General features: G+C 32.4%; 1 protein-coding gene across 1 annotated transcript in view; it reads left to right on the top strand.

Moving 5' to 3' along the window:
- The first annotated feature begins 640 nt into the window (after positions 1-640).
- LOC108910088 (proclotting enzyme-like) overlaps positions 641-22,274 on the top strand; it is a 32,984-nt gene continuing 11,350 nt past the window's right edge. The window contains exons 1-4 of the mRNA XM_018714595.1: positions 641-734; positions 15,016-15,444; positions 15,499-15,544; positions 17,977-18,284. Of these exons, the coding sequence (XP_018570111.1) occupies positions 641-734; positions 15,016-15,444; positions 15,499-15,544; positions 17,977-18,284 (877 nt within the window). The remainder of the gene's footprint in view (positions 735-15,015; positions 15,445-15,498; positions 15,545-17,976; positions 18,285-22,274) is intronic.

Genomic DNA, 22,274 nt, shown 5'->3' with positions numbered 1-22,274 from the left:
TTGGTGTTTGTGGTCGTGTTTTGTTTGTTTTGTCTGATTTTTTAAGTCTGGGGGCTTCGTCCTCGCTAGAGGATTCCGCTGTGTGTTTTTTGCGTTTCTCTGTGCGTGTGTGTGTGGGGTGTGTGTGTGGAGGGGGTGTGTGTGTGCCTGTCTGGGGTATATTGTCTGTCATTTGTTTGTCGATAAGTTTGTCGAGTTTTTGGTGTAATTTAGTGGTGTTTTCGTCCGAAAGTTTAATTGTTTTTTGCAAATCGACGATTTGCTGTGTCATGGTTAGTATTTGTTGGTATTGTCGGGTGTTTTGTTCTGTGAGTTCGTGTATTTGTTGTTTTAGCGTCTCATTTTCATGTTTTTGCGATAGTAGCTGTTCGAGCGGTAGCCTTTCACCCTCTTCCTATAGTATGTACATGGTGTCGGAGGGAACCTTAGAGCATATACTACTGGAGGCAAACTCCCAGTGGCCGAGAGTGTAGCGGTGGTTTAGAGAGAGAGGGGTATAGGAGTGTATATGCTATCCCTCTCTAGTAATATGCAATCGCGTGCTGCTAGAGAGAGAGATTATATACCCTCCTATACCTCTTTCGCTCTCTAACTCGGCTCGGCAACTGAGACACTGCTTCCAGTAGTATATGCTCTAAGGATGGAACGATCTGCTTTGGCTCCTTCTTTACCAACATATGCTCTAAGGGTGGAACGATCTGTTTTGGCTCCTTCTTTACCAACGCTGCTAGGAAGTTAGTCGCCTGCTTACAGATAAGGGTCTTTCCATTTAGCGCGTGCGTTTCCTCCATGACGATACGATACCCGGAAGAGCTGACAGGGCTGAATGGCTCTGAGCGTCGTTCTTCCTCCATGGAGGACGAGGACGAGGTTGTTGGCCTCTTAAGGAGGATGATTATTATTTGTCCAAGACATAGAATATTTGCACTTACTTTGTTAGTTAAAATAGGGTTTCAACTGACCCTGTATAAATTCAAGTTTTAGGGTTTCGACTTACCCTATAGTCTTTTGTGTGGGTTTGATTTCAGGTCTCCATGGAGTACATTCAAGCTTTATGAGTTTTGGTACTGCGCCTCGTAGGAGGGCTAGTGAGTGGCAGCTTTAGGAGCTACTTTATCCTTGTTTAGGGTTTTCGCCGTAGGTAGGACGGACCTAGGCGGAAGGATTGATGACCGGAGCTAAAGAGCTCTTAAGAGTAAGAAATAATCTAATTCGAGTTTATGATTTTTTAGAGAGAATCTAACTCGAAATATTTGTGTATTTGATTGTTAATTTTGGTTAAATAAAACAATAACGGCATGTACTGCTCTTTAAATACAAGGACTTAAGCCATTTTGAGCGTCTACAGACATTGGCCAGGATTCCGTTACTGATTACTGAACTACGGATATCCAGGGTAGACGTTCGATTGCACCCACAGCAGTTTCTACGTGCATCTCTCTCGTAGGGTTCGATATTCTTTTGGGTTGACGAGATTAAATGTTATACAGGATGTTATCTTGTATTCGGTCCTAATTTCGTCGCATTCGGAGAATTTTTTGTCTCCGAAATTCGAACCCAATTGCGACCGTCAAATCGAACTGTTAGGGGTGGAGGCTGCTGCATCAGAGTAATTTGGGCTGTATGGAGCGGTTTTTGGACGCATCTTCTAGAAGGAGCTGTTGGTGGCATCGGTCCTCATCAACGTCGATTATCTTGGATAGTGTTTTGGGGCTACTTGGAGCGGTTTTGAACGCGACGACGAATTTTTGGAAAATAGGTGAAATTTTCATTTTTCTCGCCGCACTGGGACTTTAAGACCTTTGGGACGTTGTCCTTGATCCTGGTTACGGTCAGCCAATTTCATCTGGTCGATGAGATGCGCAAACGTGGGAGAGCGCGCACTACATATATAGTTAGAAGATCGAGTAATGGAAAATAAAGCACTATCGGGAGAGAAAGCGATAATGGCTAAAATCCTTGTTATATTTCCTGCTAACTTTAAATGCAACAATTATTTACATAAAGATATATTTATTTATTATTTTATTATTTCTCTGCATTGCTTGTTTGAAATTTTTGATATGGGCTTCTTTACTTTTGCGAGAATGTGCAACATATAATTATATGAGTTTTTATAACGATATGAGCTACGTGGGCCCTTACTACACTTTACCATTACGTATCCGACCTTCACAGCCAAGATGAAATAAGTTGAACTGTATGTATATGTTTGGACAAACACAGAATATACATATATGATTGTAAAATATGTATTAAAAAACAGTGGCGGCTCGTGACATTGAGAATAGGTGAAGCATATTCATTGATTGAATAAAAAGAACAAAAAAAGCGCCATTGGCGCTGGCGAAAATTTTCAAATTTTCAAGGTCAAACGGCTTTAAATGAATCTGGAAATTTTTAGTTGCATTTGCAATATTACCGAAAAACTGACGTTCGTGAGAAGGATTTTCATTTAGATTTTATAAAAAATAGAAATAACAGGTTATCCATTTCGAGCTTGGGATAGTAAAGCCCTGCCAATTGATATTTGTCAAATTTCATCCAGACTGGTATTTGTTTAGTTAAAGGTTTGCCATTTCACAATATGGAACGTTTTACGACCGAACAACGCGTTAACGCCTTAAAATTATTAAATTATGCTACGAAAATGGTGGATCTTCGGTGACACACAACGTGGCCAATTATAGCTCTATTGCGTGAGAAATTCCCAGGACGCGTAATTTCGAGAATCGGCTTGGCCACCAAAATCCTACGATTTAACGCCTTTGGATTTCTCTTTGTGGGGCTACGCGAAAGACCGTGGTTATGCGAACAATCCCACAACTTTGGAGTAATTGAAGGACGAGATATATCAAGTTATGGCCGAATTATTGCCCGAATTGTGTGAAAAAGTCTTCGAAAATTACCTCAAAAAGATTGAGTCCTGCAAACGGTTCCGTGGAGAACATTTGAATGATATTGTTTTTCACGCATAATGGCATAGTCCACACTTTATTATGAAATAAAAGTTCCATCAAAATTTAAATATTCAGTGTTTTTTTAAATTTTACTTTCTCAAGGAGAAAATGGATAACCCGTTATATTAGTTCGGCTTGCGGACTTCTGCGAACATTAACGCGCACCGTACATGTCTGTTCCAACGAAACTTTGTGGTTACGACAGCCTTGCGTGACGTTCCCAAAATTGTTAAATCCCTTCTTATTCCACACGGCCGACTTTACACTCGCAATTAAACACGACATACAGAAAAGTTTTTTAAATGAACACTTCCACACAACACAATGACTTATATTCCGAATACCATTCATTCCGAAATTTTCGAACGTACACGTTGTCTTTTGACTTCCACTTTTTCCCACATCGAGGGAAACAGGTCTCTCGCAATTTAAAAAATCCTTTTTGTCCTCAATTTTCCATCTGGAAAATAGCATTTCCAATAAAATACATACTGGATCCTACATAGAAAACATTTCTACAATTATTATACAAAACAAATATTAACTAAGAACCGTTACAATCGTGCACTGGACGACGCGTATCGTATGAACTGTTAAAAGCAGGCGATGGGCGATGTTGCTTCAATTTATGCGTCACTCGTTCCCCCACGACGTAGTTTAATCCCGAGTTGGTCGCCTCGTTGCCATGACAACCGCCGTAAACAACTCTACGAAGGGAAGCAGAATACAGACTGATTTCAATCTGCGTCATTTGCGTATACTATACGTGTGGTATGTACGAGGTTGATGTTCGCGCTCAACGAAGGCAATGTTTTTTTTAGAAGGCGTTCACCGCGCAACTATTTATTTCTGCTGTTAAACAAACAAACACAATACATTTTTAATATAGAATTATATCTAAATTATAAAATTTATATAAAATTAAAAATAATTGTACTTGCGTCACCTGACGAGCCGCCACTGTTAAAAAATTAAATTTGATCGCCTGCTTCGCTAAGGTTAGTACCATATTTGAAGATCATAAAAATGTCGATTTACATACTTTAAATTTTTCCTTAGAACATGCAAAAGGAAACAGACATCTATCTATTCGGTTACATATTACATTTTACATATTGAAAATTACTGGTAAATAACAAAATATTTTAAAAATTCCACGTAAAATATCCGAAATATTGTCTCTGTAATTAATTATTTATGTGCAGCATGTTTTCTACGAGTAACTAGTACTTTTTTCAGGTGTTTCTGCTGCATTGAAAAGGAAATTAGTCAAGATTGTTAATTATCCTTTTAAATACTACACATTTCCATTCATTTATTACGCCAGTGTTAAATTGTATCCAGGACATGTGTAATAATTTTTTGGGAAAATGTAAGCAACAACTTTTTTGATTACGTAACGCTTAGAGTTTGGCATTCTTAAAAATGGTACATTTTGAAAAACTTACCTTGGTGAGAATTTTGGTTAAATGTCCTCTTTAATTAATTTATCAAAATACTGAAAACTAGATAGAAATAGAATATAGAAATTTTAAAATGGTTATTTAATATTTTATAAATACGGGTGTGCCATTTAACACTCCCGCTGTCAATATCTCCGAAATGAAGAAATTTATTTTAGTGAAAATTGGGGTTGTTAGATCCCTCGAATAGCTTCAAATTGTAGTTAGAATTGTTAGTTCAAATCTTTCTGTATAGTTGGCGTGGCGATACTAAAAAAATTTTTGATCCCTGGAATGTGGAAATGCAATCAATCTGAAAGATCATTAAATTTTGACTAATTTTTGTAATATAATGTTTTTATTTACCTGTTTTCGAGATATGTCGACTTCAATATGCAATATATGATATAACAGGAAATCTATTATTTTATGTAAATCACACCGAGACAAAATATTCTTTTAAAATAATGTTATAATGACTTTATTCACACCACATACTAACTAACAAACAATAAATTATAAAAAAACAAATGATCGTATAACTAGTATAGCTAAATTGAAAGATGCAAACTGATAAAACTGTAATTACTGGAAAACTAATCTGTATCATATGTCATTTGTCACAAATGACACGAGCCACCAATGACTGCATTTTTAAATAACATTTGATAAAATACGGTTCGTCTCTGCTCCTTATAAGATTTACCATTGTACAATTTTTTTTCTGTAGTTGACCGTTCTTTTTTATAATTTATTGTTTGCTAGTTAGTATGTGATGTGCTAAAAGCCATTATAACAATATTTTAAAAGAATATTTTGTCTCAGTGTGATTTAAATAAAATAATAGATTTTCCTGTTATATCATACATTGCATATTGAAGTCGACATATCTCGAAAACATGTAAATATAGAGAAAAACTTTATATTACAAAAATTATTCCAAATTTAACGATCTTTCAGATGGACTGTATTTCCACGTTCCAGAGAACAACAAATTTTCTAGTATCGCACGCCATCTATACAGACAGATTTGAACAAACAATTCTAACTACAATTTCAAGGTATTCGAAGGATCTAACAACCCCAATTTCCGGAACTAAAATAAATTTTTTCATTTCGAAGATAATCGCAGCGGGAGTGTTACATGGCACACTCTGTATATGTATCCGCGCATGCACTTTTTTAATGAGAGAGAACTGCATATGGCATGCATTGGAAAATTTGTAATTTTAGCTTTCTGCAATTCTTTTATTGTCAAACAGAAAGCAAAAGAGTTTTTTTACTCTTACTGTAAAACTAATTTGGCTGTTAGACTAGATTTCGTGAGAAATTGGGAAAATAAACAAAACCGAATAAATCAATATGACTTATCCGAGGAAGTTGCAGTATCCGGAGTATCCCGTATATCAAAACTTTAAAAGACCCTTTTTATCTGTAAATGAGTTCGAAAAATGCAATGTTTTCATAAATTTTAACATGGAGGCTAATACATGACATTATTTCTGAAAACTTCAACACTCTGTACCTCAAAAAATGAAGACTGCAAGAGCAAATGTTTATTTAAGAAAATATTCTTAAATCTGGCAAAATAAAAGTACGCGTTGCAAATATTGCAGATAACATTTTTTTTGCTTGAAACCTTCATCGAAACATGATGGAAATCAATTAATTTCTAAGTAGGTAGTGCATATTTTATGTACCGCAAATAGAAAAAACTGAAACTGAAACTCGAATTTGTGGTTCCAGAAAGTAAATTTTGTAGATATTGATATAGGTACTCGTACATTCTCCTATCATAACAACGCAGTCTATATACCGTTAATCCAAATTAACTATTAAGCGAGACCATATAAACAATAAGTGAAATTCTTCTGGCTCTCAATGAAAGTAAAAAGCAATACGAAGAAACAAGTGGGAGAAATTTAATGAAAGAAGGGAGTAGCACTTACAGTCACTTTCTTTGACTTGTCTTCACTGAGCAAATTTGGGTCAACGTCGAGTCTCAGTTAGGTGACTTGAATCCGTGAATGTTGTGTTAGTGTGAATTATGCACTTGAGGATGTATTTGCGGATCACATTGACTGGTATGATTTATATTCCACGGAGTATCTTACAAAATACTGCAAATCTCGTTAACACAATATTATTAGTATAAAATTAAATACTTTTCAAAAAATTTTCAGAAAATGTTTATTTTCATAGGCCATTACATTAACATAGAGAAATGTGTAAACAAAAAAGTTTCCGATCTAAAACGTTAAAGAGGTTTAAACGAAATAAAGAGCCTGCTTTATCGAGGACCATGAACAGTTTAAGTTGGAACCTTTTTATTGTTCGCAGCTGTACAATGCTTTTCTGCAAACGTTGATATTTTCAATAATTTTTATATTCTGCTTCAGTAAAATTAAAAGAAATATACATAAATATTAAAAAAAAGATTTTTAAAAACGTATTCTTACCTAATCAAAAATATCTCACTCAGAAACTTTTCCTGTCAAGTTTTTTTTTAAGTTGTCCGTCATACTTCCGCTTTGGAAAACTTTGGAAAACTGTGGTAACTTTATTATTAACACTTTTTAAATGTCCGCCAAAAAGTACATTTTAGATGTCATTTCTCTGTACAGCCAGTGTTTTTTTCACAATAAATTTCATTTAAATATATAACGTATAATTACAAAAAGTTTTAATATAAATAACTTAATTCAATCTATTACATATTATATACTTTAAGTAAAGGTATTTGACTCCTAAGCATAGGTTTTGAAAATGTCAGGGAGGTTCAGCTAAATTGATATGCTACATAACCCAGCTACTTAATTTTGCAAATATTTCAGGGGAGGCTCGAGCCCTTCAGTCCCCCATAGTCGGCGGCTATGGTCCTGACTTACGTTAATTTTAACAAGCATCACATAATCTTGAAATAGTGTAATTTTTATGTAGACGAGACTGTAAAGATTGATTATATTAATTTAATAGTATTTCAGTACGTATTTATTGAAGCTTTGTAATGGATATGTAATTGAAAATTAATGAATTGAATGATTAAAAAATAATTATATTTCTGTCATAGACGATTTTAGATGAATTTAAAATAAACATGTGTGTTTTTGGGCATGCATTTTTAATTATTTTTATTTGCAAATTTTCAATATACTTATGTATATATTTTTTATTTATCTTTTGAAAATTTAACATTTCAAAGAAACCAGTTTTGCCCAATTATACAGGGTGGTCCGAAATTGTTTCCCAAATTTTCAGGACGGATAGTATATAATAAAATAAGTATCTACCTACCTTTTTTATAAACTTTTTTACGAAAATTAATGAATTTTAAGATATCTTATTCGTATGTTAACCTTTATCATTGATAGTTAAGACCATTTATATATTTATCATCGTGTTTCTTAGGGAGTGACTATCACTATTTCATTTCCAACTTTTTTGTTTATCCCAATCTAAATATTTAAAAAAAATATCGATCTCAATATTATAAAGAAAAAAAAAGGTAATATTGTTTATTTTTAATAAATTGAACCGTTTTCGAGAAATTCGAGTTTGCAGATAAGGACGTGTCCATCAAATTTCGTTAGTCGCACATGTTTTGAAATGTCTCACATTTTGAACAATTCCCATAAAACAAGTACATTACTTTAGTTTAGTTATGACTGGAAAAAGTAAATTTGCTTTTAAAAAATATATTTTAAAATTGATATACGTACAGAGTCTTCATAAAGGTTTACAAGCCACATGACCGCCGAGCTTAGGCAACCAACATTGCAGGGCGGGTACTGGTAACGAAAAATCCCAAAATCTTGGCGACACCAATATTAATGATTCATCTGCAATGAATAAACTACATTCGAGATAATGCGATCGCTGATTGGTTGAATAGAATATTGTGAAAAATTGCACCAATCATAGCCGGTTCAACAGAATGTTGCGTTTCAGTGTAATCTTGATCTTATTGTTTTAATTTTACCGAAATTTTATTGCCAACTTCGGAAATAAAATTACTGGTCACGTGGCGTGTAATCATTTATGAAAGCTCTGTACAGTATCTTGTTTTATGTAAATTTTTGGAAATGTGTGATATTCCATGTCGAGAAATTTGTTATTACGCTACAAACGCAAACTTAAATTTATCAAATATGATAAAGATTGATTAAAATAAATTAAACAAAAGAACTGTTTTTTTCTTTAATAATCTAGAGATCAATATTTATTTATATATTTATTTATTTTTAATAGGTTCATAATATAAAATTGAAGATGAAATCGTGGCAGTCACCTCTTGAAACTAACCTTTATGTGACATAGGATTTGAACAATAAGATTTGAATATAATAAGTGTACTATAAAATATTAATGAGATATTTCGAAATACTTTTAAAATATCACAAAAACTGTAATATATGAAAACGTTTTTGTAAAAAGTACTTTTCCTTCGAATTTTTTCAGTGTCGTACTAATTTTTTTAATAATAACGTTTTCGATTTATTGATCAGTTATATTTTTCAAAATCGAAGCCATTGGTCATGGCCTAATTAAAAAGAGGGCAAAATATTAGTTTGTCTTTCGTTGTATACTTAATATTACATTATATTACATTCATGGAAGACTTCTGCATCAATCGAATTTGGAATTTACACGAACTGAAATATCTAATATTTATAGAATTGTAAGAAATATTTTACACCTACTGATTCGTATCACATCAAATGTGGACAATGTCATTACATTTTAGGTTAACAGTAATTTCTAGATATTAATAATTTATTATGTATGTAAAAGTATGATTCGTAAATAGTTACTATAGTTTCACATTAAATGATAGTTCGTGAAATGTTGGAAAATGAATTTTAATTTAATTTTAAATGTTTGTTTAACTATTTTGCACTAGCGCGTAAAGTAAATATTTTAGACAGTAATGCGTCAGGTAAACTATTTTTGTTATAGTGATAGCAGTTGCTGACAACTGTTATTTTAGATGTCACTATTATATTTCATTTTAGGCACTGGTACGTAAAATGAAATATTTTACGCACTAATGCGTTTCTAAATTGTTGTGGGTGTCTATATTTATAAAAAAAATATGGTGTAAATAATTATACTTATGGTCTCGAATTTAGAATTTAAATAAGTAAAAAAATGTTTTTCTTTATTTTTCAAAATGTATTTGTAAAAATTATTAAATATAACTTCATTTTAATTATATGTCCGGAAATTATAAACAAAAAAATTAAAAAGATATTTTACTCGTAATTATAATGATACAATAATAATATTGAGGTAGTTTCAGTTTCTTTAAATAATATTTTGCCATAAATTTCCTTTCATACATTTTATTTAAATTTGGTGCACTTCTTATTGATAACAAACTGTACTTACAAAATCCTTATGCCAGGAATGTTAATGAACAAAATTAGCATTTTATTTAAAGTTTCTGAAAATTAAAAGTTACAATGAAATACATTACATTAAATATCTCACTAAATATTTCTTGTGATAACCTCAGTAGTAGATTACCTACTTATTTAAAATTTAATTAATGTTACCAAATAAACTTAAAAGCTCAATGCTTGTTAACAACAACACACCTTATTTGTGAATTAATTACGGGCTGATAAGCAACAATATTTGTGAATAATGGACCTTGCCAGTCATTACATAAAAAATGTTTTCTCTTTGATATATCTATATGTTCCACAAGAAATTTTATTCTTTCACCAAATCCAGCTTGCCACTTTCTAAGATAATATTTGTTGTTGATGATGACGTTAGTGTACCCATTTAAATATGTAGAAGAGATACAATCACTGCATACGAGTTATTTAAATTAAGGTAAATTTTTCCTAATTATTCCTTCGGTTTTATAACGGAAATTACCAAGCATGATATGAGGTGTTTCAAAAATAGCCATAAAAACTTTTACAGTTGATAGTATTGAAATTAATAAGAGAAATGCTTCGCTTTCGTTAAAATTCTTCGGTTTGCAGGGTGTCAAATTCGCCTGCCCAAAATGATGAGTGACGTCAATGGTATTATAAATCGAATAACGTCATCAATCATTGTTATCTTTGCTAATAAATTTACTAAATATCAGTTTTGATCTGTATTTTTGGAGTTTCTCTGTGTCCTGTATCACAGGAATTGTTCTTGAGTTTATTTTTACTGTTAGTACGTTCTTTAGGTGGTATTTTTTCTTTGAATGATGATCATATCTTGATAATAGTTTCTTCAAGTGCTATTTATTAAATAAGCGGTAAATCGTTTTGAAGGAAATTTTGACTTGTGTATGTATGAGGTAAAAATAAAAAACTATCACTTCTAGCTACCTACTTGATTTCAAATTTTCAAACAATGAACTTCAGCATATAATCTAATATTTTTATGTTATTACATATATGTATATAATATATTATTTAGAAGCAAATTTAATTAAAATATTTTGTTATAGGTTCGAGTTTGATAAGAATATACAAAACTAGTACACGCGATATTTAATTGTTTTTTATTTAGTTGATATTGCTTGGTAACCGATTGTGTATCGCCAAAAATAATAACGAGGTCGACATAATTTGACACATTGTATATCCGCCACTGTACATCTTAAATCTAATAAATAAAAAATATATTGATGTAGCAATAATTAAGCTTAAGTACCTGGTATTGATTCGCAATAATATCTGAACTTGGTTTGTTTTTTGACATTACATTTGTTGGGACACACTTTAGGACAGGTCATCGACCTCGGAGGGTCGTATGTTATTATATCATTCACTTTCCAATCCGTTTTAGAAGTCATATGGAAATTTATTGTGTTTAGAAACTGTATTTGAATTAGGCCTTGACAGTAACTTTGTTAAATATGATATGAAGCTGCTACTAGAGGGCAAGTGATGGTAGTTATATTAATTAAAATACTTATAAAGCAACGTTTAAAGAATGACGTTTACTGAACTGGTCTCCAAGAGACAAGATTTAGATTTATTGAAATTATGTTATATATGTTACATTTTCTCGACATATTTATTTTTGCAGATATATTCTTCTATCACTTTAAACAACTTTTGACAATCACAACATAACGAATAAATTATCGATTTTTTTCAACGTGCCTTGTTACAAATCATAGTTAAGTAAAAACAGACGGCTTTAATTTAACGTTCCTTTCATGCATCGACTGTATTACAATGTCAAGATGTCAAGGTAGAACCAAAGTAGTTGATTTACGGATGTTTTCACTTTCACCGACTTCGGCTAAAAGAAACCTCTTACAACATTTCTTTCTAGGAATTCCCTTTTCGTGTGACGTACGCTTCAGGACAGTCAATTGAATTACACAAGCCTCCAAGAAGTTAAGTGTTTGTTGGGCACAATTATTTGAATTAAAAGTTAATTAGGTAGAAATCAAGTGCTAGTTTTTTCATTTTTGTCTATGCATTATAGTATATGATTAAAGAGAAAATCGAATGGATGTATACAAATTAAGTTTTTGATAAAACCTATAAAAACTTAATCAAAACCGAACAAAGTACCAAAAAAAAAAAACGTAATAGACATTCGAAGTTTAAAAATAACGTAGAAATATAATAAAATGTTATTTATACAATTGTAGTGAATAATTTTTCTTTCAAGCAAGCTATTTTACACACAGTTACAATATTTTAGGTACGCAAATATATACCATTAATTAAAAGACGTTTTACAGATAAATAACATTACCAAATGAACGTTTGTATAATTTAAACATGGAAATTGAAAGAAATATTGCCATATTTCAATATAAATATATTTGAAAATATTAATTAAAAAAAACAAATTATAACGAATTTATGTGTACGCATGATTAGTTTACGTTTCGAAATATTTGAAAAACATCGAAATTTTGGAAATCCGTTTTTTGTTTTGGTTCAGCCTTGTTTGAGGTGATATTGAAAAAAGAAAAATTTTTATGTATAACGTTTCGTCTCTCCTGGACCATCATCAATTTCATATTTTTATACAATCCTGGAAATTTTATTACATTTTTGAAATTCCCGAGGTTTTTGAACGCATTGAATTCTAATCCGATGTCAGAATTGTTCCATCACATTAGGTTTTAAAGATATCTTAACCTAAAAGTAGAAAAACACGGTTAATCACTATATTTGAGGTTACGTTGCGTGACGAAATAATTTTTCTGCACAAAACTACTCTTCTACAAAATCTCTTTATTCTTGAAAATTATTTATTTCCTGGAATACTGGGCAAAAAACCACTTAGTTTATAAAACTATTTTTCATTCAAAAATTGCTTAATATACTTAATTGTTTCGGATTTTACCCCGTCTTCAGATAACAGCATCAAAAGAAAAAGAGTTATACTTTCAGATGCTATAACGAGGAGAAAAATAATTTCGTGGTGTAGGTAACATAACTTCAAATATGGAGAAAAAGCGTGTTTTTGATAATTTACGTTAGAACACATCGAAAACTTGACATGATGGAGCCATTCCGAGAGGTTGGATTCGGATTCAACGCGTCAAACATCTTTGAAAATGTGCTGCTGTAAATAAAGCGGAAAGAGTGGAATAGAAAATTGTAAGCGCGGATTTTTATGGCATGATTGTATGAGTTATTTGTTAAAATTTATCATGATAAATTTAACGTCCTAAAGGTTATGACGTCATTGAAATTATTTTTCCCATTTTCATAAATCAGACAAAAAGAATATCTTTTTATCTGATTTAATTTGTTTGTTAGTTACTTTCGTGAAAACATTGAAAACATTTTTTGGCAGACAGTAATCAAACATTTCTTATATTTAGTATCATCGGAATTTCCTGATGCATTGCATAATGTATATTTCTAAGAAGTGTTCTGATTTTGAAAAAATCTTACTTTATGTATTAACTAACTCTTCAAATTTACGTTATGTAACGCGTACAGGATATTGGGAATTCCATTGATGAAATATTGTTTTAAATTCCAGTTGGTTTCTTGTATCCATCTAACAAAGGTGAAAGCGCAAATAATAATATGTACCAAATTGAATGTGTACCTAATGTTGTTTCAGGATTTCCCAAAAATCGTTTAGATTTTCAGATGTCTCAGACAATTCTTTTAATCTGCTGAAATTTTTGAATTTTTAAAATGAACGGTAAAATAAATATAAATAATTGAGTTATATTTATTTAATTTCTCTGGCTGTATAGTATCGAATTTGGGACACATAAATGTTACGTAAATATCATCGTCATCGTCAATATCAGAAATGAAAACTTCGATGGCGCAATGTAATAACTATGAGACATCAAATTTCACTTCAAAAGAGAAGCAAAAAAAATAAGTTATTTATGCAACAAGTAGGTAAAGTACCTAATTTTTTTTCGCATGAACAAAAAAGTTTGTTTTTCACACGAGTTGCATCCATTATTTTTTCTACAAAAAATCTCGTTGTAAACGTTGACAGAAACTTAACTCCCAGATTTAAAATACACCTTCGGTGAAAATAAACTCAAATTCCGAAACAATTCCAAACTTACCAAGCCACAAAAAAGTGGGTCGGGATGTAGACCAGACCAGTGTATCTTATAGTACTTTGAATACGAATTTAGAGTAAAAATTTCCGAGATCAATTCCTGCTTTGACCCTAACGCCAAGACACTCCTCTAGAAAGAAGTTTCAAAGTGACCTGAGTAGTCAATGATTGGAAAAACATTTGAATTCATCTATTGTATCATAACCAAATAACTCCGCAACCCCATAATCCCATAACTCGAGATGTGCGATAGTGTAGAACCATGAAACTCTGTAGGAACATGGATCTGATACATCAGTGGTCCAAAACTACACGATTTTGTGTTGGCAGGTTTCTCTAACCCCATAACCCAGTATCCCCGTAACCGGGGTGTGCGAGGATTCCAATGTTTTTCCAATCACTGACTCCTGAAGTCGGTTTAAAATCTCGAAAACCGCTTTCTACAGGAGTTTCTTGATGTTAGGGTGAAAACACGAACTGCGTTTACATTCGAATTGAGCGGGTAAAAATACTATAGGTTACACTGATCTGATTCAAATATTTTTTGAATTCAAGTCAGTTTGGAATCTCGAAAATAGTCTTTTAAAGGAGTGTCTTGATGTTAGAGTCAGAACACAACTTATCCGGGAATTCTGACTTCAGCGAGCCAACATTAAATAGTTTACGGTCTAACCCACTTTTTTGTGACTCTGTCACTAGTTTCCTTCGCTTTGAGATTTCTGATTAGCGCGTTTGCTCTCTCGAAACTGACTCTTTTTATATACATTTTTTTATGATCCAGAAATTTCTCGGCCAAGGAAATGTATCTCGAAAACTACCACTTGAAACACACTGTATTATAAATGTCCACAGAATGTTTACATTCAAAATACTTTGGTATTTAATGTGAACCTCTTTGGTAGAAAATGAGCAACACATTCTCTATACGACGACGGTGCATTTTGTTCTTAAAGTGAAATTAGTCGACTGTATAAATATTTTAATGAATGTATTATTATTAATAGATGCGTTAAAAATTAACTAAGTAATCAATTAGTCAAGCAAGTCTTGGTACTAAATCTATAACCATCAAATACTGTTTTCTTTTTCAGGGAGGATATGTATGCTGTGTTTTCTATTTCCTTTCTCATATCAATACTCTCCACGAAGGTATTACGATCCATGGTTCGATTCCGTAGAAGACCCACGCGCTTCTTTTAAAATTGTGCAACCTAGAAACATCGACAGACAGACCCTTCCACATGTCTACAACGATGGAACTGATTCCGGGAGGCATTTTAAACCAGAAACTATACATAAAATATCAGAGACTTTAGGAGCTTTGAATACCGTCGGGAGGTATTTAGTTAATATGACAAGAGGAGGTGGAGAAACAAATAACAAACTGTCGCCTGATGTGCCAAGCGCGCTGTACACTCTCAGCAAAAATGTATTAGGAAGGAATGTAACAGATACTATAGCTCCATTGGTAAGAGAAGCTTTGCCTATTAACATTGAAGAAAAAGAACCGATCGATTCAAGTCATAGCAACAAATATAGTGAAAATAACAATGATAAGGTAGATACCATTGAAGATTCTGAAAATTCGAGAATCTGTACAACGCCAGAGGGACAAGATGGGTAAGATTTTAAAATATGTGTGAATATACAAGGGTGTTTCTGAAATAAGTGCGTTCCTTGAAAATAATGATAGAAGGCATGAAAATAAGCAACTGATGGTTTAAAACGTTACGTTTTAAATTGAAAAAAAAAAATCACATGAAACTTTAAACAAAGGTGGGGGTCTCTAAGGCCGGTTTTTGACCTAAATTAGATCACCAGACTTGACTAGGGTATCCCGGGGTTTTTGGAATCGCTGATTCCGAATCCGAGGTCCATTGACCTCCATCACATCAGGTTCAAGGTCATTTGAAGGTCAAACTGTAAAAAAGCCAATGAAAAATCCAAAAAAATACATCCATAGGTTTTTGGGGTTGCTGAATCCGAATCCGAGTTTCGTTGACTCCTATCACATCAGAGTCAAACTCATTTGAAGGTCAAATCGTAAAAAAGCCGATAAAAAATGATGAAAAATATATACTTATATGTTTTTGGGAAAGTAGAATTCGAATTTGGGGTTTATGTAACACCCCGCTCCAGCGTACATATTTTATATGTACATGTCCTGCACATACATAATTAATAAAACTACCCCCTCTACTCTCCTTAAGGGGGGGGAGGTAAAAAGGCTAAAAATGGTGAACAAGAGTGAAAGTGGTAGTTCATAGAGTTCATAGTGCACTTTATTAATTAGGTCAAAAACCGACCTTAGAGACTCCTCCACCTTTAAAGCCGTAGCCTGCTGTACCTTTGGTATCGAAGCTGCCGCGTGCTGCGTGTTCGAAAATGCTGAAATTTATTCAAATCTCGTTTAAAGGTAATACAAAAATTAAACGAATTGCTTACCAACAGACGATATACTCTACAAAAATTGTTCCATGTGCTAATAAATATGCTTCCAAACGCCGGTCAAAATTCTGCACCAAAAACACCACGCCACAGATTCACTGAAAACCGTTGCATCACACAAATAGTGAATGTTGTGAAAATCTAGTATACCGTCTCCAGTAAAACAATATTCATCCGTAAAAAGCACCTTGCTTGTAAAATCCAGATCTTGTGCTATTTGAAGTCGAAACCATTTTCAAAATTCCACACGGTGCTAAAGACCCTTCTTATTTAATGTCTCAACACTTTGTACATGATAGGGTGTAATAATTGTTCCCGTAGTACACGCCACACGATACTGTTACTTATATACGCCGGTTAAGTAATACGGCAACTCATAACGTACGTGCACAAGATGCACAGGGTCGGCTTACATTTATGGTTCATTTTCTCGAAAACAGAAGCATTTAGACCATCAGTTGTTTAATAAAAGTTGTTCATTTCAGTGCCTTCTATCACTCTTTTCAAGGAACGTACTTATTTCAGAAACATCCTGTATATAGAGGATCTATGACTCTGCATCAAAACCTATTTCTGCTATAACTTTTGAATTGTTTACAGAAATTAATTCATTTTTTACAAGGTTTAACTTTGTATGGAGGTCATATTTTGACTTTTATACATAAACTTGACTTTTAGAAACATATGATAAGTTTGCATGGGCGGATCCAGAGATGGAGTTTTGGGGGTGGCGTTTGTATAGTTGATGTCAAAGAAAAAAAAGGTTAGGTTAGGTGACTTTAAAATAACATATCGCAAATCAAAAGCAATCTGCTTTAAATTATTTTCCATTGCAGTTTCATTTTCTGCGACTCTGGTGCTTTCATACATTTGGTTTAAAAAGGTAACAACAGGCAACACTGATTAGCGCGCAACCGTGTTCGGAAGTTACCCAGTGGCGGCGTAGAAAGTGTTTAAGTGAAGTTTAAAAAACGAACTATAATTCGACTTTTATTTGATTTAAAATAAAATATTTTCAGAATAGTATTCTGGGGAAAACATACTATTATCCCTAAAAATCTGACCCCCACTTAAAATTACATCCTGTACACTGAAGGTCAGGAATATAGTGCATTGAGAAAAACATGAGGCAGACAAAAATCCTCATTTTGTTGATTAATGACAATCTGATAATATACATATTTTATAATCAGCTTTTCGATAATATTTTTACAACAAAAACAATTATTATTAGAGTTAATATTTTTGTACTTGGCGTTCGGTAATAACAGTACCACGACTTTCTTTGTATTGTAATTACAGAATTTAAAAAATTCCAGCTGTAAAGGGAACATTTTATTCAATTGCCACATCGGAAAAACTATTCTGTGTATTTTTTCTATTATTTTACATTGAAAGGATATGAACTAGTGATAAAAATGCATTTGATTTTGTGTTACAATTTCCTCGCCATTGACCCATTTATTAATCAACTTTTTAATATTATTTTATTAGATTAAATTGATATATATTAATTTCTGCGTAACGTTAAATAAGTACGTGTCATGTAACGTTATTTCTCATAATCATTAAGTAAAGCTTAAATCTACAAAATTGTGTTTTAGATACTGTAACGATTTGAGTGACTGCCCTCAACTGTTATTAAATCTGGGAAATTTAAGGCAATCGCTGTGCTTCAAAAGCCTTTTTGTCCCAGGAGTATGTTGTCCAAATACTAACGATGTTGCAAATCCATCCTTCACAACAACAACTAGCACAACGACGTCGACGACAACGACAACAATCCGTCCAGTGACTTTTGCTGCTATTTATTACAATACAGAGAAGACATCTGCAGAATCAAGCCACTCGTCAGAAGTCAGCAAACCGTTAAATAAGCCGGCAGTTTTCAATAATTTTGTGGATCCACAAGGTATTAATAGAAAAAATAAAAGTTTACTTTTTAAACGTACAAAATAATACAGAGCTTTCATAAATGTTTACAAGCCACGTGATCGACGAGGCGCCGAGCTCAGGCAATCCAATATTGCACGAAAATTTCCTAAATCTTGGAGTCACCAATATTAATGATTCGTTTACAATTAACAGTAACAAATCGTTATGCCTACGCTCGAAATAATGCGATCGCTGACTGGTTAAATTGAATCTCCTGAAAAATTATACCAATCACAGCCAGTGAAACAGACTGTTGTGGATCGGCCACGGACAATAATTACAAACTAGATTTAATAGTGAAAGAACTGAAAGAAGTAAAATATTTCTAAAATCAGTTAAAATTAATTGGAAATTGTACAAAATTAAATAAATAAAATAAATTTGGCATATCCATAAACTAGTTGGAAAAAATAAACAATAATTCTCTTAATATTTTGTACATTACGCATTAGTATACGACAAAAAATAAGAATTTTTTGCTTTATGAACTATATGTCTACCTCCTCATGTTTTCGAGATACAGGGCGACAAAATAAACATTTTTAAATAGAATTTTTACGAAAATTTCCAAACAATGCGAAATATTTTTATGAAATTTGGTATTCCGGGGTTTTACAATCACTAAAATTTTTATATAAAGTTAATTAGAGTTTAAAATATTTCTGAAAATGTATGCGTTGTTTATGAGACATTCATTAATAAGTTTTGACATAAGCCTACTTTGAGAAAAGTCACGTATTTTATACACCGTAATATTGTGAGAGTTCAATTAAAAGCCTTTTTTCTCGAAAACCGTCCACATTAGGAAGTTTCAACAAGAGTACATTATTTTCAGACAATAAAATTGTACATTAGAAATTGGAGCCTGAGTCATTATTAACTACAGTCACTAACAATCACTAAAATTTTGATATAAGGTTAATTAGAGTTTAAAATATTACTAAGATTGTATGCGTTGTTTATGAGACATCCATCAATAAGCCTAGTTTGAGAAAAGTCACTTATTTTATACACCGTAATATTTTAAGAGTTTAATTATGTCTTTTTTTCTCGAAAACCTTAAAAAATTAGAACTAAAAATGTAATAGAAATGTAACATAACTAGCGCCCTCTATGAAATATCCAAAAAATAATTAGACCAGCCTATTTGGCATCCTTAAAAACCCCGGAATACCAAATTTCATAAAAATATTTCGCACCGTTTGGAAACTTTCGTAAAAATTCTATTTAAAAAATGTCATTTTGTCGCTCGAAAACAAGAGTAGGTAGACATATAGTTCATAAGACAAATCATTCTTATTTTTTGTCGTACTATCACCCTCTGTATTTACGGGAGATCTTTCTGAAACACCCTGTATAAAACATTATTTGTAGTTTATAATGTAATGTTTTTAATTTATAATGTATATTTTACACATTGGCCGCATACAATATGTTCGTCGTAACTACATATTATTACAATAGTAGGTACTGGGCCCAGAACATTTCATTTTGGATAAAATACCTACTGTGATAGGTACTCTTTATTGTCTTGACACTTTATTGGTTATAAAAATCACCCCACCTATATCCTAAAGTAAAGTAACGAAAAAGTGATAAAAATAAGTTTTTAATATTGGCACTGAATTTTATACAAGACATTCTCAAAAGGCGTGGAAAACTAATCTCATGATTGTTTTATTGCCCTGTATATTATATTATATTTGAAGAGAACGTTTTTTCAGGATTGCAATGATAAAATATTTAATGGATTTACACTACTTCTCATGCGAAGATGTTAGAAGTTTAAAAAGAGACAAAAATCAAAAGGTTGTCACGCTTTTAAGAACACTTTATATGGAATTCAATGTCTTCGTAAAAAATTTCTAGTTGTTAATTACAACTTTCATATTTTAAAGTTTAAAATATAGAAGGCCGATTTTTGGCTGTTCTTCTGTAACGTCGAAGGGCACATAACTTACCAACATAATATGTTATCTCATAAAACATAAACATAAAACACACCACAGAAATGAGACAACCCCCAAATCCAAAGGCTTGTGCGGAAGGGGGCTACACTTGAAAAACGCGGACAAACACCCATTATCCATCGACATTGCCAGTGCCGACACCGGGGATCGAACCCGGACCAGAGTAGGAAGCCTAGCCGAGAAATGCTTGCCACCGCACTCTCGACCGACTGCGCTAGCGTAGCCATATCTCATTAATAGATACCATTTATTTTTTTCTGGAATAAAAATTGTAGCATGTAATGCGTCAATTTTGTGAGGTGTTGTAGGTACTTTAAATGTAACCCACGGATATTGATGCAGTCTAGAAAAATAAAAAATAATATCACAGTACATAAATCATATTATGTATTATCGTTGGTCGTACTTTGCCTAATAGAGGACAATCAATTTTTATTTGTGAAAAATATATTTTTTTTTTGTAGAAGGGGGTTTTTGTTAAAGTTTTTTTGTGGTTTTTATATGGCCTATTTATATATTTTAAAAAAGGACAACCTATATTCGATTCTTCGATTTTTTAAATTGTTTGCAACCGTAAGCACATTGAATAGACTCTTTTAGTGTGACGTCACATATTTATAGGCAACCTGCAACAAATTGTCATAGTTGAAATTATACAGATCGAATCTGACCCTTGTTTACATAGATACCTATTATAAAAATGAACAACTTCAAATTAACTTATTTCTATAGGGATTTAGAAGTATTTAAGAACAACCAACATAACACGTGTTTTGTAAAATTTAACATTAGGCGTGTTATTTATTCTTAATTCGCATGCTTCTTTTGTTTAATCTTGGTATTTTCTAGTTCTACCAAGTATTTTTTATTGTTTTTCTCGGTGCTCTGCTGTGTCAGTCAGTTTATCAAGTGTTTTTTTTTCTTCAAGTGGTTTATTATAGACGTACTCTTAACCAATACCAAACTTTTCTTGAATGATATCCTGTTGCGAGGCTACTTCGCCTGAACATGAAACTATCTTTAATACGCATGCTCAGTAACATTGATATAATTTTAATTTATTAATTACTATACATGTCAATATTGTTCTATAAATTTAAAAATATAAATTCTATAATTCTTTTAGTTTGTCACTTAGAGTTTGAAACTTCTTAAATATTTCTAATATTGCCCGAATATCGCGATATTTAAGGTCATGAGAAGACATTTTTTTGGCACTTATGTCTAAAGTACCTACATAAGGTCGAAAATCGATCTATACTCCGCGGTCGAAATTATAGAGAGTGATTAAGACATAATATAAATATACACACACACATTACCATAATGCGTATAAAATATAAAATGATTTTTATACGGTTCAATATTATTTATCTTTGTGCCGCTCGCTACACACATCGATAGAATCTATAATCGTCTAGAGACCGAGTTAGAGGTCTTTTAATATCTCTTGAGCCGCGAAATGCGCGAAAGGCGTGGCGTATCCCCATAATTCTTCTAATAAGCACGTTGTGAAAACATTGACTCAGATGTGCATCATTACAAGTAGACATGAATTAAGGCGCTCGGGCATCAATAAAGTCAACTGGCGAACGTTCGTTATATATATTTTTATTGTTTAAATTAAAATAATAAAGAATAGGGCATTTTATTATGATATTTGTAATCGGATCAAAGGCTTATTTACGCTAGAGCTCGAGACTGTGAATAATAGGTGTAATGTTTTAGGACGTAGAATAATTTAGGCGACGGTTGGAATTATGTTTCTGCGCATATGGTCAAAGCTCATAAGATTTTAAAACATCTCTACACTGAACGTCGATCTATATTCTATCTCTGTCTTTTGCACTTGGTAGGGAATAGGGAAATGCTTTTTTAGTGGGTGTAAACGGACTTGATTTAACCCGTCCTGAGAAACGTCATAGCATAAGCGTAGACGAGGGGTCTAATTCCATGGCTATAATAAATTTATAAATTAAAAAAACACAATTGGGACG

Source organism: Anoplophora glabripennis, unplaced genomic scaffold, assembly GCF_000390285.2.
Source record: "Anoplophora glabripennis isolate ALB-LARVAE unplaced genomic scaffold, Agla_2.0 scaffold418, whole genome shotgun sequence".
Classification (NCBI taxonomy): Eukaryota; Metazoa; Arthropoda; class Insecta; order Coleoptera; family Cerambycidae; genus Anoplophora; species Anoplophora glabripennis.
Note: the sequence above shows the minus strand (reverse complement) of the source record. Positions and strands in the feature narration are given on the sequence as shown.